Raw genomic sequence first — 19060 nt, forward strand, 5'->3', positions numbered from 1 at the left:
AAGATATAGGAATGTATCAGAAAGGAAAGGTTACTGTCAGTCTTTAGAATAGAATTTTCTATACTGATGATCAGTCTTTGCCATCTTTTGACATTTGTTTTTAATCCACTTGTGATTACAGTATAACATTATAATAGTCAAAATGTATATATATCACTGTCTTTGTTTCAGCACTAGTTTTAATAAATTACATGTTTGCCAACTGATTTTAACACTATTAAAGTTTCAGGTTATTGCATTTTGGAAAAAATGTATAGTATGAATGGGGCTTCATTTCACAAAGTTAATATAGTTTTATTGCAATAAAACTATTACTTATAGCAAGTGCTACATCTGGTAGCTAATAAATCAAGCTGTTCTTAAGTTATGGAAAAATAAAGAAGAATTTAAGTGACTTGCTCTGAAAAACTATCCAGACTGTTTAGATTATGCCACAGCTTCATATTTTGGGTAATTTTTAGTACACTTTAGCAAGATCATTTATATAAGTCATTTTATATAGAAGTGTGAAAATAGTTATCAAAACAGCAATTTTACATTCTTAAACTTCTGTTTTGACATTTCACAGATCTATTTTCACAATGAAAGAAAACAGACAAAAGTACGCATTTTCTCAAAACAGAATTGCTGTTTTTAATGTTTTTTTAAATGTAAATGAAAAATCCCATATTTGAACTTTGTGATAGTGTTGTGATTATGGAGATCACTATTTAGTGTGTTATAGATTCCTAATTATATTCATATTATGTTTTGTTTACCCCTTGTCAAATAAAATGTATTACTCTGGAATAGACTAAATGGTATAAGTGCACATAATTTACCAATCAAATAGTAATTGAACAGTCAAATCAAAGCAATTTAAAAGCTATCAATTTTCAGTTTTATGTTTACTTCAAATTATTCTTAATTGCCTGACTTAATGCTTTCCTGCCTTTATAGCATTAAAGAAAATGAATAATTTATTTTATTTTCTTCTGTGAGAATATGAATTTTTGATACCGGAAAATGGAGTGGAGTTAAATTCTGCCTATATTGAAGCCAATAAGAATTTTGCCATTGACTTCAGTGGGGCCAGGATTTCATCCATGTTGTTTATTTCAAAGAGTACAATAGACATCTTAAAGTTCATATACTATTGTTTCCTTAATTTTTTTAAAATTACCTATATAATAAAAAATCCATATTCATGGCGTTTAAAGCCAGAAGGGACCATTAGATCATCTAGTCCAGTGGTCTCCAAAGTGGGGTGCACGCACCCCAGGAGGTGCACAAGAGGATCCTTGGGGGTACGCGGCAGAAGGAGCGCTTTTTTTTTTTTTACTTCGGCAGTTCGGGTAGGAGTCTGAGTTTTGCTTTGTTTTTTGCTTGGTGCGTGCTCAAAAATTTTTTACTGATGGGGTGCACGATCAAAAAAGTTTGGAGACCACTGATCTAGTCTGACCTATGTATCACAGGTCACTTAAATTTTACCCGGTTATCCTTATATTGAGCCATATAACATATTTGGCTAAAGCATATCTTCCAAAAAGGCATCCAGTCTTGATTTGAAACTTACAAATATGTGTCTAATTTGAATTTGTCTGACTTCACATGCCAGCCATTGATTCTTCCTATGTCTCCTATAGATTAAAGAGCCCTTTAGTATTCAGGTATTTTCCCCCTGTGAAGGTACTTGTACGGTGTACCCAAGTCACCTCTCAATCATCTTTTTTTTGAACGAAACAGATTTAACACTCTAAGTCTCTCACTGTAAGGCATGTTGTGGCTCTTTTCTATACTCATTCCAATTTTTCAATATCCTTTTTAAAATGTGGACACTCAAACTGTATGCAGATTTCCAGTATCGATCTCACCAGTGTCGTATACAGAGGTAAAATTACCTCCTTTACTCCTACTTGTTACTTCTCTGGTTATACATCCAAGGATCACATTTGTCCTTTTTGCCACAGCATTCCACTGGGAGCTCATGTTGAGTTACTTATCTGTTGTGACCTCTAAATCCTTTTCAGAGTTGTTGATTTCCTGGCTACAATCCCCCATTCTGTAGATATGGCCTGCATTGCTTGTTCCTAATTGTGTAACTTTGCATTTGGCTGTATTAAAATGAATTTTGTTTGAATTGGCCCAGGTTACCAAATGATCGAGATCACGCCATGTAACTGCCCTGTTATCATTATTTACCACTATCCCAATCTTTGTGTCATCTGCAAATTTTATAAATAGTAATTTTATATTTACTTCCTGATCATTGATGAAAATGTTTAATAGGGTTTGGCTTAGTACTGATTCTTGAGGCATCTCACTAGAAACGCCACCATTCAATAATGATTCCCTATTGACAACTACTTTCTGAGATCTGTTAGCCAGTTCTTAACGATTTAACATGTGCTCTATTCCAGGGTGGATTGATTTAAATCAAGGAGATTTAAATCAACAAGTGGAAAGCCTCAATTTAAATAAACTTTCTCATTTGTACTGCCTTTATTTTGTTACCTAGGAGGGTACACTATAACTATATACATTTATTTAAGCAATTATATAGCTTAATATTTTCAGATTCTTATTAATTGGACATCTTACTATGTTAGAAAATGGTGAACTATATATTGGTTATATCCTAGATAATTAACTTTTTGCTCATGATTTATGTCAAGCTCTATTAGGATGGTAACTGGAATTTAAACACACACAACAGCATATAAAATGTATTTTTATTAAACCAAACAAGTCCTTAACACAATACATGACCTAATGTGCCATATTTCTAAAACTTGACCTCAAAAGTTAGATGTTTTTCACCTGATTCTTTCTTTATATAGAAAAGCAGCATTTAACTCAAAGTTTTTGATAGAGACTCATGGATTCAGCGTATTTATTTGTTATTAAAATGTTTTAAGAGATTATAACAAGTTTAGGCCTTAACATATTTTGTATTACATTCAGATTTCATTTTAAGCCAGTTTACTTTAAAAAAGGAAAACTTAAGATAATTTGAATAAAATAAAAAATCTGATTTTTTTTATGTACTCTGCTCTATTCTTATTATAAATTCCTGGGTTTTTTTAAATCAAAATGTGTGGTACTAAGTTAAATATCTAAGTATATTTCTTGCAGTTAGTTTATCAACCATACCTGTGATCTCATCAAAGATTTAAAAAGGTTTGTTTGACAAGTCCTATTTTCCATAATACCAAGTTGACTGGCATTAATTATATTCCTCTCTTTTAATGCTTTATAAATTGATTCTTGTATCAGCTTTTCAATTTTTTTGCCTGGAATTGACATCAGGATAACCAGCCTTCAGTTATTTGGGTCGTATCCCTTACACATTTTGAATATTGGCACAAAATTAGCACTCTTCCAGTCTTCTGGAATTTCCCTGGTATTTCAAGATTTATTAAAAAATAACATTGTCAGCTAGAGATTTCTTCAGCCAACTCTTTTAGAACTCTTGGGTTCAAGTTATCCAAGCCTGCTGATTTAAAAATGTTTATCCCTCATAGATGTAAACATCCTCCTCAGTTACTAATGAACTGTAATCCTCATATCTTTTGTCATCCTAATATGGTGTCCTTATATCATTCTGCTTCTTTCCAAATATGGAACCGAAATATTTATTGAACACTTTTGCTATTTCTGCATCACTATTGACAGTTTTACCATCTCTGACTAGTAATTGTCCTATATCATTGTTAAGATTTCTTTTGTTCCTATTATACTTAAAGAAAACTCCTTATTGTCCTTAGTCCTACCAGCCATGTTTTTTCCCTGATGGCTTTAGCTTCCCATATCAATTTTCGACACTTCATAATTTCTAATTTATATTGATTGCCATCTATTTCCCCCTGTCAAGGCTCCTTCCCCACTCTGAACTTTAGGGTACAGATGTGGGGGCCTGCATGAAAACTTCTAAGCTTAACTACCAGCTTAGATCTGGTCCGCTGCCACCACTCCCAATGTGCTAATTCCCTTCCCTGGGTAGTCTTGATAGACTCTTCACCAATTCCCTGGTGAATACAGATCCAAACCCCTTGGATCTTAAAACAAGGAGAAATTAACCATCCCCCCTCCTTTCTCCCACCAACTCCTGGTGGATCAAGATCCAACCCCCTTGGATCTAAAAAACAGGGAAAATCAATCAGGTTCTTAAAAAGAAGGCTTTTAATTAAAGAAAAAGGTAAAAATCATCTCTGTAAAATCAGAATGGAAAATAACTTTACAGGGTAATCAAACTTAAAGAGCCCAGAGGAACCCCCTCTAGCCTTAGGTTCAAAGTTACAGCAAACAGAGATAAACACCCTAGTAAAAGGTACATTTACAAGTTGAGAAAACAAAGATAAAACTAACACGCCTTGCCTGGCTGTTTACTTACAAGTTTGAAATATGAGAAACTTGTTCAGAAAGATTTGGAGAGCATGGATTGAGGTCTGGTCCGTCTCAGTCCCAAGAGCGAACAACCACCAAAACCAAAGAGCACAAACAAAAGCCTTCCCCCCACCAAGATTTGAAAGTATCTTGTCCCCTTATTGGTCCTTTGGGTCAGGTGTCAGCCAGGTTACCTGAGCTTCTTAACCCTTTACAGGTAAAAGGATTTTGGTGTCTCTGGCCACGAGGGATTATATTATGGTACACAGGAGGGCTGTTACCCTTCCCTTTATAGTTATGACACCCCCTTTTTGCATTTGTTACACATTACTCTTCTAATTGATACCTTTGTTACAGTTCAGGGCAAGTGCACCTTTATTTCCCCTCCCTACTCCCTTGAGGGCACCTACTCTTGGGCTCGGGGCTCCTCAGCTGTCACCTGTCTTGGGAGGAAACCCATGTCACTCTCTCTCCTGATGGAGTGTTTTCAGGCTGCACAGTTCCTTGCTTGTACTGTAATATTCCCGGCAAACCAGACTACGTAAACAGGCCAGCATCTGTGTTTTGCATTCTCTCTAAAGGGTATGCACAGCTGTAATTGCACTAACAAGTTACCACACAGCTCTTTATAAGCAAGCACACTTATTCCTAAGCTGTTTTTAATGTTTTCTCTGTAATGCTTTTAATCAAAGAACCTACAGGCATGCTAATAAGCTTACTAGAGATTTCCTGCCAACTTCAACAAGGGCTCTTGTAGGAGTCAGTCCTTCAAACCCCACCAATGGGTTTTCCTGTGGTTACCAGTTGATAACAGCTTTAGCTCAGAAATAGCACACCCATGAATAGGTTACTCTTTCCTTTATAAAGCTTGGGCCTTTGATCTTGAGACTCCAGAAACAAGTAATCAGCAGATAATGGTCCTCTCCTCAGAACATAGCTTCAAAAGACTGTGTATAACTGAAGGTGGGGAATTTGCTTTCACCTGCCCTTAGAGATTCTCCAGGCAAACCACTTGACACGATCCCAAAAGTCAATTCTCGTCTGGTACATTATTCAGTGTAATCCTTTGAAGTTCATAACACTTCTCAGGGCTCACATCATCACATCTGCCCACCTAATGAGGTTGCATACAATCACAGCCCACAATAATACATAACTTTTGCATTTAATGCAATGGACTCCAAAGTTACTTAAACTTAATTCAATAAAGTTTTTCAAGGATATTGGAGGAAATTGCCATATATGTCACATCTAGGGTGGCCAGTTTTGCTTGGATGTTTTCCTGGAGGTTTCATATGCAACATAATCTTTAATGAAACATTAATCTTTAATTCCTGGAGACTCCAGAACAATCCTGGAGGGTTGGCAACCCTACACAGCTTTCACTTTACTTTGGAACCAGGTTAGACTTTTAGCCAATATTGTCTTGATTGCGGAATCATGGCTTTTTGGCCATTTAATAAACTTCTTCTTTAAAAACTTCCAATTTTCATTCATTTTTTTTCTATGTACATTTTTCCTTCCAATGAATTTTGCTCATAATTTTCATTGGTTTGGGAAAATTAGCCCTTTTGAAGCACCAGGTATTTATACTGGGCCAGTCCTCTGTTTGCCTGTATTGAGTGTAATCAGAGAATGATACTTGATCCCTAGGCAACCACCAACTTCTAGTTCAGTGATTAATTCATCTTTGTCAGTCATAATGAGGTTCACAGTAGTTACCTCATGTTGGGTGTAATGTGTCTTGTGTTAGAAAATTAAAATCTATAATGTTCAGAAACTTGAATGATATTTTACTACCGGCTACATGAGATGTTCAGCTTCTGTCTCCCATATTGAAGTCCATCATAACACAGTATTAGTTTCCACATATTACAGACAGGTGCTTAAGGAGTATCTCATCCTATTTTCTGGTTTAATGTAGTAGTCTATAACAGACCCCCACCAGTACTCCCTCTTGGGCTTTGTTAGTTAGCACATTGATACACATGTATTCAAGATCTTGTGATTCTGAGTTATCAATAACTCTAAAACAGGTAATGGTGTCTTTAAAGTAAAGTCCCCCCTCACATACACCTCTTTTACCCACTATATCCTTCCTGAACAGGTTATACGTAGTGATTTTTAATATTCCAATCATGCAAATCATCCTGCAAGGTTGCAGTAATACCAAATATATCATATTTCTTCTCTTCCATGAGAATTTCCAATTCTTGTTACTCAGACTCCTAACATTGGTATACAAATAACTTTTAATGTACATACATATTTTTTTTCAGATGCTTTATTACACTTGTGTGATTAAACTGTTTCCCCAAAAACAAAAGTTGTTTTAATTGACAGTTTAGTATTGTAACACATACTTTGCAACTATTCCTGATTTTCAGAACCCCTTCATCTGTATTTTGTCCTCCCTCCTCTCATTTGTCAGTCATTTCTACTCCTAAATGCAAAACCTCACTGAATCACATTAATTTTGCTTTTTAAACATAATTTAGTTTAACTTTGATTTTTTTTTTAAAGCTTTCTATTAATTTCCATTTCAGATAAGTGAAAAGGAATAATGTTACAGTGTGCTAGAGTAAGAAAGGCAAATTAGTATTGAATTCTTGCTCATTTGTATTTACAGAATAACAAATTATATACAATGGGCTTATACTCTGCATTTTTGTGTGCGGCAATATAGATTTTTGCACAGCAAACTCAGGTTATATTTCTATTTCGCTACCAAATTCAGAAATGAAAAATTAGTTCCAGGTTGTCTTTTCACTAAAAACTTTTGTGTTTGTGGATGTGCAAATCATGAACCTGTTTTCTTCTCAGCTTCTAGAAAGCTTAAATCCAAACCCTAGAACCAGCTGTGCCCCTTTCCTACTTCTCCCCTCTCTCCCAGCTTTCTACTCCTCCCAAAAACGTATTCAGCAAGGCTTTTAATACTTTTCTTTCCTTGTTCCTTTTTTTAAATCCATTTTCTGAGATGGTGGTGTACTGAAATGTATCTGATGTGACCAAATTGATCATTTATTCTGAATTTCATAGAATATTTGCTTAGAATGTGATGCAGTCCACTGAACGAATTCCATTGACTTCAATAGATTTTGGAACAGGCCCCCGAATCAATAGACTGGTTTATATGTCTATTTTCCTATATTTACTTGGTACCTTCCAGGTATGTAGCAGACTTCAGGTCAACTTCATGGATTGGAAAACAGTTCTGTCAATGAGTCTTGATGTTCTCCAGTCGCAGTTGATCAGCAAGATCGTATTTTTCTGTGCATGTTCTGAGTATTTATTGAAGTGAATGGAAAAATTTGCATAGAAATTGAAATGATATATTGCCTTTTGTCTATATATCCACTCGTTTTAAAAACAAACGAACAAACAAACCACAATTTGTAAATTAGGTAGTCATTATTTTGAGTTTTAGGAATTATTTATCTGAAACATTTGAGCAATGTTGACAAATATCTATTTCAGAACACCAAAGTATAATATAATGCTGAATTTTACATAAATAGTACATTCAAAGTAAACTCGTTGTCCAACTTGGGGATTTTAAATACTTTCCTTTTTTCTTTTGATTTAGTTCTTCATAAGGGAGAGAGGTTTAACTCTAAGATATGGGCAGTGAAGGATTACAAAGACAAGATAAAATAGTGAAGATGCTTATACTATTATTAGTGTATTTGGTAAGTAAATAATGAGAACTTCCTTTTCTTCATCATGAATGTTGGAAAATAATTGCATAAACTAGTGAGGTGGAGTAATTTTATATATATTTAATACAACTATTAATATATAGAATGCAGTATTTTGAGAATATCAGTTTAAGTCAATGACAATTAGTTATACATTCTTCCAGTTTAAAAATTACTCTATTCAAATTGCATGTGACACATCTTTCCATCCCACTCTTCTGCCCCTCAAAAATCCACCTCTCTCTGAATATGCCCACATGAAGGATGGTTTGATTGGGCAGAATAAAACATATATGAATTTAGTGCTTGTGCAACATGTCAGTCTATTGACTTCTGAAGTTGGAGCAAGATCCCCAGGGTTACGCGTGAGTACATCATTGATCATCTCTCAGTGCAAGGTGCCAGATTTAAGGCATAGGAGTCAAGTACTCTATTTATGCAGAAAACAGCAACAGCACAATTGGCAACAATGCAAGCTTCCACTGCCATATCAGTGTGCCTGAACTCTGACCCAGAGAGACAATCTGTAGGAATGAAGGTAGTTCAGTATCCATAGCAGATTCATGCTTTGACCTTACTACTGAAACTACCAAACAGGGTGATAACTTAGTGGCAACTGTGATGTGATGTGGATGCCCTTCTACTTGGAACTAGACTGACTACCAAAATCATCTTCCAGAATGTGCTTTTGATAAGTGATTAACTGGGCCTTAGTCATTTAATCAAAAAAGTGTGTGCACTTGAGACAGAATGGTAAATGTACTGAGTTTGATGCTGCAGTAGGATTTGCTCATGGGGACCCTTGCATCTCTGCAGGGTTCCACTGATTTTACTGAGACTCTGTATTGGTGTTTCTGCTTGTGGTGCAGATTGCAGCATCAAAGCCGTAGTTTCTAGCTTGGTCAGAAGCTGTACTCAGAAAGCATGGAAGGTAGAAATTGCATCTCTATGTGTATTTAATGTATTAAGCAAGAAAATAATTGTGTAACTATTGGTGCAAATTTTAAAAAAAAACCTTTTGAAGTGTTCATCCTAAACTCTGGGTGCCATTGATAATCTCTTTAAAAATGTATACTTAAATATACAGATTCTATTCTTTTTCCCAGATTACAAAACCCAGATATACAGATGGTTTAAATAACTGAAGCCCACTCTTGCAATTTAGAACAAATTAGAGGTATAAAAATATAGGCCAACATTTTCAAAAATGGGTGCCTGAAGTTAGGATCTAAAACCATATTTAAACACCTAAATAAGTTGCCTGACTTTTTTTTTTTTTTTTTTTCTCAAAAGTACCAGTCACCCACAAGTCCTACTCAAGTCAGTGGGAGCTGCTGGGTGTTGAGCACTTTTGAAAATCAGGCCACTTATTTAGGCATATTATTTAGGCAATATGAATTTAGGAGCCCAACGTTACACACCCATATTTGAAAATTTTGGCCATATTCTAGAAAGATATTTCCAGGGAGATGGCATTAACTGAACCATCTTGTTTACAGAAAAGACCTTTTCTCAAAGTGAATTTAAAATAATAAATTATTATTTTAATATCATTTGTAAGTAGTATTAAGTAATAAGATTTGTGTTGGGTTAAAGTAGATATAATTATACATTCTATTTTAATTAATTTTATAAGATTGTATAGTGTTTAAAATCAATTATTTGGCCTAAATGTAAATGTCCAGATTAACTGTAAAGCATTATTGCTAATTTCTTTTAACTATTTGTATTTTTTTGAAGTTGAGTAAAGTAATTTGTGAGACGGGGGATTGTAGAGAGCAAGAGTTCAGGGACCATGCTGGAAACTGTATCCTCTGCAAACAGTGTGGACCTGGAATGGAGCTGTCAAAGGTATGTATGGGATATATTGTCATGTGACCCTTTCTTGATTTTTTTCCCCCCACAAATATGTTTACATGTATGGTTAAAATAATCAATATCAGTTTATGCATGAAAGAACTTTTATGGGTTCAGCTTGTTGTCCACATGTATCCTTTTTTAAAAGTATGTAACTTTTAGTTCCTATACGTAACCCAAGCCTATATGGTTCAGAAAATAGTGATGCCATGCAGTACCCAAACAGCGATGATTAAGGCAATTTAATCAGGAACCATAAACACTAAACTGATTTTTAAAGACATTAGAATTTTTTTCTCCCTCATAGCACTACAGCATAAGAGTGTTTGGGTGCCTTACCTGCAGGGCTTTGGAGCGGAGCCCGGAGCTGGAGCGCGGAGCAGCTCCGGAGCAGTGGAGCTGCAGGTTTTTGCCTGGAGCTGGAGTGGAGCCGGAGCACAGCTCCAAAGCCCTGCTTACCTGTGCATTTCTTATCTCAACACATTTGGATTTTTTTCAAGTGTAACCTGGTGTCTGGGTTTCCTGAGTTTATAATGCTTGATTGTGGGATAGTTACAATATCTCTCTAATATTTTTTTACTTGTAAATTACTGATAAATACTATCAACCTAACTCCATTTTTAACATCCTTTTTCTCTGGGAATTTCCTTATTTTTTAAAAATTGAATACAAACACTGGGTTTCTTGTTTAAAGAGAATGCTACCGTGTGATATTTTCAATGGATTTGAAGATATGATATATATTACAAATCTTAAAGCATGTTTTAAAAATTTAACTTTTAAGGGTGAATTCACCAGTACATGAAAACAACATAAAGCAGCCAGGTTCCACTAGCTGGGTAAACGATATTTATAGCTGCTTTTCATGATAACACAAAGCAAGTAGTGCGTACTGGTGTATCTGGATCTTAATTTGCAATTGACTTATTGATTTAGAGCACTATCCATGAGACCTGCACAGTCCCTGAGTCACAGTATCACTATGCTTTGAGTTCCCCCAGCAGTGCTGCCTCAGTTCCTCCAGCAGTGCTGCCTCAATGCTTCTATTTTCCAGTGCATTCAGCTGCAATATCCAGCCACCTGCCTCAAGGGGTGGAGGAACTTGATGGGGCCAGTGGTGAAAGAGAACAGTCCCAGCAGTGAGGGAGGGAGAGACTCGCTGAGGGACATCATGCAGCTCCTCCCCCACCTTCCCCGGGAGTCTCTGGCATCAATTGGCGAGCTCGGGGGAGGGGTGCTGATTAGCCAGCATTCCCCATCTCCCAGGATTTATCTTGGAGCAGGGGCCATGTGGAGCCTCTTTCAGCTCTGTTCTAGCAACTGTAATAAGAATTCCCCTGTGTGTGTGTGTGTATATAGCACATGAGGCAGTGTGCTTTAGTGCATGGTCTTGCAAATCCTTACTCATGTGAGTAGTCTTATTGAAGTAGTTGACTTGAATAGAACTTTGTGTGAGAAAATGTTTGCAGGATTGGTCTCAGATTATGATCTCTTTGCAGCATGTTATGTCATCTGTGATTTTTTACAGAGCTATGCACAAATCTGACACTTTATACATTATATTAATACATTTTTAAAACAAATTCATTATTAATGTGACCATTACTACTCTATTTTATATAGTGCAATAGGTGTGCTTGCCGCTTAAAAGGCAAATAAAAAAGACAAATTCCTGCTGTAATGAGTGTACAATCTAATTTAGGTTTAACAAAGAAAACTATAAACAAAAATAGGATGGCCCTGGCTTATGACAGTAAATAGATCAACCTATATGGTTTTGTTATATATTCTTTCAAGTAGTTCCAAATGCTCAAGAGAGGCAATTAGTTTAGTGATGAACAAGTTACTGTAACTGTCTGTTTGTACATATGCATTATGACATTAACCATTCACTAACTGTATCAGTAAGCTTCATCAATACATGTAATTGTAACTATATTATACAAATACATTAGAAGCAAGAGGTAGACAAAGAATAGAGTAGGCCCATTAATCAATGAGGATGGGAAGACAGCAACAGAAAATGCAGCAGTGGCCTGTGCCAAATGCCTCTTTTGTTTTAGTTTTCACCAAAAAGGTTAGCAGTGATCTTACAACTAACATTCTACCCTGTTTACATTGATGTTCACTATAAGTTAAGAATTACTTAGACAAGTTAGGCTTTGTTTACACTAGCAAGTTCCTGCGCAGTAAAGCAGCTTTCTGCTATGTAACTCCCGAGATGTACACACTGCCAAGCCACTAGTGCGCAGAAACTGCGCAGTTGCAGCACTGTAGAAAAACCACCCCGATGAGAGGCGTACAGCTTTCTGCGCCGGGGCTACAGCGCCGCGGTGCCAGTGTAGACACCCTGGTCGATTACAGCGCTGCAATTGGCCTCCCGGAGGTGTCCCGCAATACCTGTTCTTGCCTCTCTGGTCATCAATTTGAACTCTACTACCCTGTCCTCAGATGACCAACCGTAAGCCCCACTCCTTAAATTCCTAGGGAATTTTGACAGTCCCCTTCCTGTTTGCTTGGTGACGTGTGCACTGTTCTCAGCGCATCTTTCCAGGTAATCATGCCTGCTGCACGCACCAGATGATCCCCCGCTTGGAGCAATGCTGAGCTGCTGGATATCATCAGCATTTGGGAGAGGAGGCTGTCCAGTCCCAGCTGCGCTCCAGTCATAGGAATTATGATACCTACGGACAGATTTCATGACACATGACAGAAAGGGATCATGACCGGGACACACTGCAGTGCAGGGTCAAATTGAAGGAACTGCAGAACGCCCACCACAAGGAGGCAAACAGCCGCTCCAGAGCTGCGCCCATGAGCTGCCGGTTCTACAAAGAGCTGGATTCGATACTCGGTGGCAACCCCACCTCCACTGCGAAAGCCACTGTGGACACTTCGGTGGCTCACATGCCAGTCGAGAGTGGACCGAGCCAAGAAGAGGAAATCTTGGATGAGGAGGGGGAGGGGGACCTAGAGGCAGAGGATAATTCAGAGGTCAGAGATGCATGTAGCCAGGAGCTCTTCTCTACCCCAGAGGAGGCTAGCCAGTCACAGCTGTTGGAGCTTGGCGAAGAGCAAAAAGGAGAGGAGGCCCCTGGTAAGTGGCTTTGATTTTGGGAATTGCTGAATCAAGCTGTTGTGGGCAGGAGGGTTGCAGAAAGCAGGCTTGTGTCTGTATGATGCGCGTACCACCACATACCTAGTCGGAGTGATGGAACAGGGTGTTGATTGACTCCCTCACTTCATAGGAATCTGCCTCAGAGATCTCCACAAAACTCTCATGGAGATACTGGGCTATCCGCTGCCGCAGGTTCTTTGACCAAGCTGCTTTGTTTCTTACCCCATTAAGGGTAACTTTCCCACGCCACTGTGCCATCACTCGGGGGGGAACCATTGCTGCACAAAGGAGAGCTGCATAAGGGCCAGGGCGGAAGCCACAGTCTTGGAGAAGACCCTTCCCTGATTCCTTGCTCACCCCCAGCAATGAGATATCTTCTATAATTAACACAGCCTGTGGAAAATGTGGGTACAGTAATGATTATAAGGCCCCCCACCTACAGTGTGGGCTCTCCTGAAGAGCCATGCATACAGTACGGTCCGGGAACACTGATTGCCCCTGCAGTTACTCATCATTTTGAGGGTCTTGTTGCTCATGTTGCTCATGTGTGCTTGCCTGGGGTCAGCCAGTTAGTGACAGGTATGTGAATAGTGCTTGTGTTTTAAATCACTGAATGAGTGGTCTGTGTGTTGCAAACAATACTGCTTCTGTAAAATGTTGCATTTTGGCTTCACAGTTACGACCTTGGAACCCCAGCCTCCTCCTTTATCATTGCTGGATGAACAGCTGCGCAGAATTAGAAAGCAGCCACGAAGAACTAAAGAGGACTTTCTACGTGATGTCATGATGCACTCCGCGGCCGAAAACCAAGAATTGAAGGAGTGGTGGGACAGCGAGAAGAGGGACCGAAAGGAGAATGCAGTGCGCCAGAATGAAGCCGTGGAGTGGCTCTTCAATGTTATGGAGCGCCAAGTGCTACTAACACTGCAAACCAAGCAGCTCCACGCCCACGCTCCCCTGCAGTTGCTGTCGCTAAACTCTTTCCCATGTGCCCTCCAGACACCACCAACACACTCTTATCAACCTCCTAGCTTCATTCTGTTCCCCATCTGTCCGTCACAGTCTAGCCCTGCGGACTCCCAGTACCCACTGCACTCAACACCCATCCCTCTGCAGTTTAGCCCTGATGAAGTACAGTACCTGCTGCACTGTACTCCAAAGGACAAGGTTGCATATGATACCTGGACATACACAAATCTTTCACTGTCCCAGGACCCCACCTCCTACTGGGACCCTCCCTTCCCCCATCTCCCACAGTGCTGATGTGATTTTTTGTTTGTGTCCCTCCTCCGGTTGTTATTTTTTAATAAAATAATTGTTTTGGTTTGAAAGCAATCTTTATTACACTAGAGGGAAGGGATCGGATACAGAGGGACCTAGACAAATTAGAGGATTGGGCCAAAAAAAAAACCTGATGAGGTTCAACAAGGACAAGTGCAGAGTCCTGCACTTAGGATGGAAGAATCCCATGCACTGCTGCAGACTAGGGACCGAATGGCTGGGTAGCAGTTCTGCAGAAAAGGACCTATGGGTCACAGTGGACGAGAAGCTGGATATGAGTCAACAGTGTGCTCTTGTTGCCAAGAAGGCTAACGGCATTTTGGGCTGTATAAGTAAGGGCATTGCCAGCAGATCGAGGAACGTGATCGTTCCCCTTTATTCGACATTTGGTGAGGCCTCATCTGGAATACTGTGTCCAGTTTTGGGCCCCACACTACAAGAAGGATGTGGAAAAATTGGAAAGAGTCCAGCGGAGGGCAACAAAAATGATTAGGGGTCTGGAGCACATGACTTATGAGGAGAGGCTGATGGAACTGGGATTGTTTAGTCTCCAGAAGAGAAGAATGAGGGGGGATTTGATAGCTGCTTTCAACTACCTGAGGGGGGGTTCCAAAGAGGATGGAGCTCGGCTGTTCTCAGTGGTGGCAGATGACAGAACAAGGAGCAATGGTCTCAAGTTGCAGTGGGGGAGGTCTAGGTTGGATATTAGGAAAAACTTTTTCACTAGGAGGGTGGTGAAGCACTGGAATGCATTACCTAGGGAGGTGGTGGAGTCTCCTTCTTTGGAGGTTTTTAAGGCCCGGCTTGACAAAGCCCTGGCTGGGATGATTTAGTTGGGAATTGGTCCTGCTTTGAGCAGGGGGTTGGACTAGATGACCTCCTGAGGTCCCTTCCAACCCTGATATTCTATGATTTATTCCATTAATTGAAAGCAAACAGAGCCCTGCAAAGCAACAGGCAATTTTCTTAAACCTTCACAGTGCATCGGCTGCACTAATCACAATCACCTCCTAACATTACAAGCACTGTACTCCTGAGCATAGCAACAAATATTAGTGGTTTTCAGCTTCAGATTGCTGCCTCAAGACCTCCCTGATCCTTATGGCCCTGCGCTGTGCCCCTCTAGTAGGCCTGGTCTCTGGTTGTTCAAATTCAGCCTCCAGGCGCTGAGTCTCAGCGGTCCAGCCCTGAGTGAAGCTTTCATCCTTCTCTTCACAAATATTATGGAGCGTACAGCAGGCAGCTATAAGCATAGGAATATTGTCATCGGCCAGGTCCAGCCTCCCATATAGGCAGCGCCAGCGAGCCTTTAAACAGCCAAAAGCACACTCAATAGTCATTCTGCACTTGCTCAGCCTGTTGTTGAACAGCTCCTTGCTGCTGTCAAACTTCCCCATGTATGGCTTCATAAGCCACGGCATTAAGGGGTAGGCAGGGTCTCCCAGGATCACAATGGGCATTTTGATTTCCCCTACGGTGATCTTCTGGTCTGGGAAAAAAGTCACTGCTTGCAGCTTCCTGAACAGGCCAGTGTTCCGAAAGATGCATGCGTCACGCACCTTTACGGACCAGCCTGCATTAATGTCTGTGAAATGCCCACGGTGATCCACAAGCAACAGGAGAACCATAGAGAAATACCCCTTCCGATTAATGTACTCGGTGACCAGGTGGTCTGGTGCCAGAATTGAAATATGCGTGCCATCTATCGCCCCTCTGCAGTTAGGGAAGCCCATTTGTGCAAAGCCATCCATAGTGTCACGCACGTTGCCCACAGTCACGGTCTTTCAGAACAGGATGCGATTAATGGCCCTGCACACTTCCGTCAACATGAGTCCAATGGTCGACTTTCCCACTCCGAACTGGTTAGCAACCGATTGGTAGCAGTCTGGAGTAGCCAGCTTCCACAGTGCAATCGCCACGCGATTCTCCAGTGACAGGGCAGCTCTCCTTCTCGTGTCCTTGTACCGCAGGGCTGGGCCGAGCTCATCACACAGTCCTATGAATGTGGCTTTCCTCATCCGAAAGTTCTGCAGCCACTGCTCGTCATTCCAGGCATGCATGACGATGTGATCCCACCACTCAGTGCTTGTTTCCCGAGCCCCAAAGTGGCATTCCACTGTGGTCAGCACCTCCGTGAAAGCCACAAGCAATCTCGTGTCATAGCTACTACGCGTGGCGAGATCAATGTCGAACTCCTCTTGCCTTCGTATTTTAAGGAATAACTCCACTGCCACTCGTGACGTGTTAGTGAGAGCGAGCAGCATATTGGTCAACAGTGCGGGATCCATTCCTGCAGACCGAAGAGGCAGAGTGTGCAGTACACAAACCATTGAAAGATGGCGCCAAATGTGGATGGAAGCACAAGGATTGCTGGGATGTGAAGCAATGCATCACGGGGCATCGGAACAGGACCCAGGATGCCCCGTGACCCACTCCGCCTTCCCACAACTCTTAGCAGCAGAAGAGGAAGAGATGCTCTGTGGGATAGCTGCCCTGAGTGCACTGCTCCAAATACCGATGCAAGTGCCACAAGTGTGAATATGTTATTGTGCAGACAGCTGACAGTGTGAACACACAACAGCGGTTTCCCTTCAGCGCTCTCTGAGCGGTGATGTAACTGCCGGCAATGTAACTCTGCCAGTGTAGACATACCCTTTAAATGTCTTCAAGTTGGCAGGCACTGCCTAAATACATCCTAGAACACTCATGGAACTGAAGAGCTCTCTGAGCCATTAGCAGTTATCTTTGATATCTCATGGAGGACTGGAAAGATCCCAGAGGAATGGAAAAGGGCAAATATAGTACTTATCCATAAAAAGTGGATTAAGGACAACCCAGGGAATAATTGTAGACAAGTTATCTTAACTTTGATACCCAGAAAGATAATGGGAGCAAATAATGAAGCAATCAGCTTGTAAGCACCTACAAATAATAAGGTGATAAGTAATAGTCAACATGGATTTGTCAAGAACAAATCATGTCAAATCAATCTAATATTCTCCTTTGACAGGGTAAGAAGCCTTTTGGAGGGGGGAAGCAGTAGATGTGGTATATTTCGACTTTAGTAAGGCCTTTGACACGGTCTTACTTGATCTACCCCTAAGCAAACTAGGGAAATTTAGCCTAGGCAAACCTACTATAAGGTTGGTGCACAACTGGTTGGAAGACAGTACTCAGAGAGTAGTTATCAATGGTCAAGCTGGAATGGTATGTCAAGTGGGGTCCCACAGGGATCTGTCTGGAGTCTGGCTCTGTTCAGTGTCTTAATAAATTATTTGTATAATGACATAGAGAGGACACTTTTATAAAGTTTGCGGACGATACCAAGCTAGGAGTGGTTGTAACTGCTTTGGAGAACAGGATTAGAATTCAAAATGGTCTTGACAAACTGGAGGAATGGCCTGAAATGAATAGGATGAAATTCAGTAAGGACAAATGCAAAGTTCAACACTTAGGAAGGAATAACCATTGCACAAATACAAAATGAGAAATTACTGCCTAGGAAGGAGTACTGCAGAAAAGATCTGGGGGTTATAGTGGATCAAAATCTAAATATGAGTCAACAAAGTAATACTGATGAAAAAAAAGTCATCATTTTGGGATGTATTAGCAGGAGTGTTGTAAGCAAGACACGAGAAGTAATTCTTCCACTCTGCTCTGCACTCATAAGGCCTCAACTGGAGTACTATGTCAACTTCTGGACACTTCAGGAAAGATGTCGACAAATTGGAGAAGGTCATATTTTTGTTGCTCTTCTGTGGACTGAGGAAAGGTTGGAAAAAATTGGGTTTGTTTAGTCTGGAGAAGAGAAGACTGAGCGGCAAAGTGATAACAGTCTTTAAGTATGTAGACGGTTATAAAAAAGAAAGTGATAAATTGTTCTCCTTATCCACTGAGGGCAGGACAAGTAAAAAAAAAAAAAAAAAAAAGAAAAAATGTTAAATATAAAAAAAGAAGGAAAAAAAAAAAAAAAAAAAAAAAAAGTAGTAATAGGCTTAAATTGCAGCAAGGAAGATTTAGGTTAGACATTAGGAAAAACTTTCTAACTGTAAGAGCAGTTAAGCACTGAAACAAATTATTTAGGGTGGTTGTGGAATCTCCCTTACTGGAGGTTTTTAAGAACATGATAGACAAACACCTGTCAGGGATGGTCTAGGGGTAATAATTAGTCCTGCCTCATTGTAGGGAATTGGACTAGATGGCCTATCAAGGTCCCTTCCATTCCTATATTTCTATGATTCTGTGATTCTATATTGCTATGTAATACTGTTGAATAGTAGCATCTGGAAATAAACACATTATGTCAGTTTATGGAAGAACTAAGGTTTTTTAAATTTACTTATATTTGTAAAGTCAGAAATATATTGATAATTTGAAAACTGTGCAGTTATAAATTCGATATACAATATATTCTCACATAAAAATGTTATAACACTATTTAATTTTAAGAAATACATGTGATACTTGAAATATGTTAAGCTTTGACAAGAGTTTGAGGGTAGGTCACATGAAAAAGACATGAATTGTATGTACTCGTTATTTTAAAAATATATTAAATTGCACTTAGTGAGCTGTATTTCTTAGACATCCCCAGAGACACATTATATAAGTTACTATTGGGAACTTTTTCTGTCTCCAGAGAGAAAAACTATATTGCCAAAATATATCATGCATATATGCTGACAAAATTTTTAATTATTTATAGAGAAAGTGTTTTGTATAAAAAGTGTAAGACATACTG

General features: G+C 39.5%; 1 protein-coding gene across 3 annotated transcripts in view; it reads left to right on the forward strand.

Annotated features, from left to right (window-relative positions):
- Positions 1-19060, forward strand: part of LOC112112898 (tumor necrosis factor receptor superfamily member 19) — a 109818-nt gene that overhangs the window by 17609 nt on the left and 73149 nt on the right. For all 3 annotated transcript variants that reach the window (XM_029911970.1, XM_029911972.1, XM_029911971.1), the window contains 2 exons: positions 7952-8054; positions 9804-9914. In XM_029911970.1, the coding sequence (XP_029767830.1) occupies positions 7986-8054; positions 9804-9914 (180 nt within the window). In that variant the 5' untranslated portion in view covers positions 7952-7985. The remainder of the gene's footprint in view (positions 1-7951; positions 8055-9803; positions 9915-19060) is intronic.

This window comes from Terrapene carolina, unplaced genomic scaffold, assembly GCF_002925995.2.
Source record: "Terrapene carolina triunguis isolate 2854851 unplaced genomic scaffold, T_m_triunguis-2.0 Scaffold139, whole genome shotgun sequence".
Lineage (NCBI taxonomy): Eukaryota > Metazoa > Chordata > Testudines > Emydidae > Terrapene > Terrapene triunguis.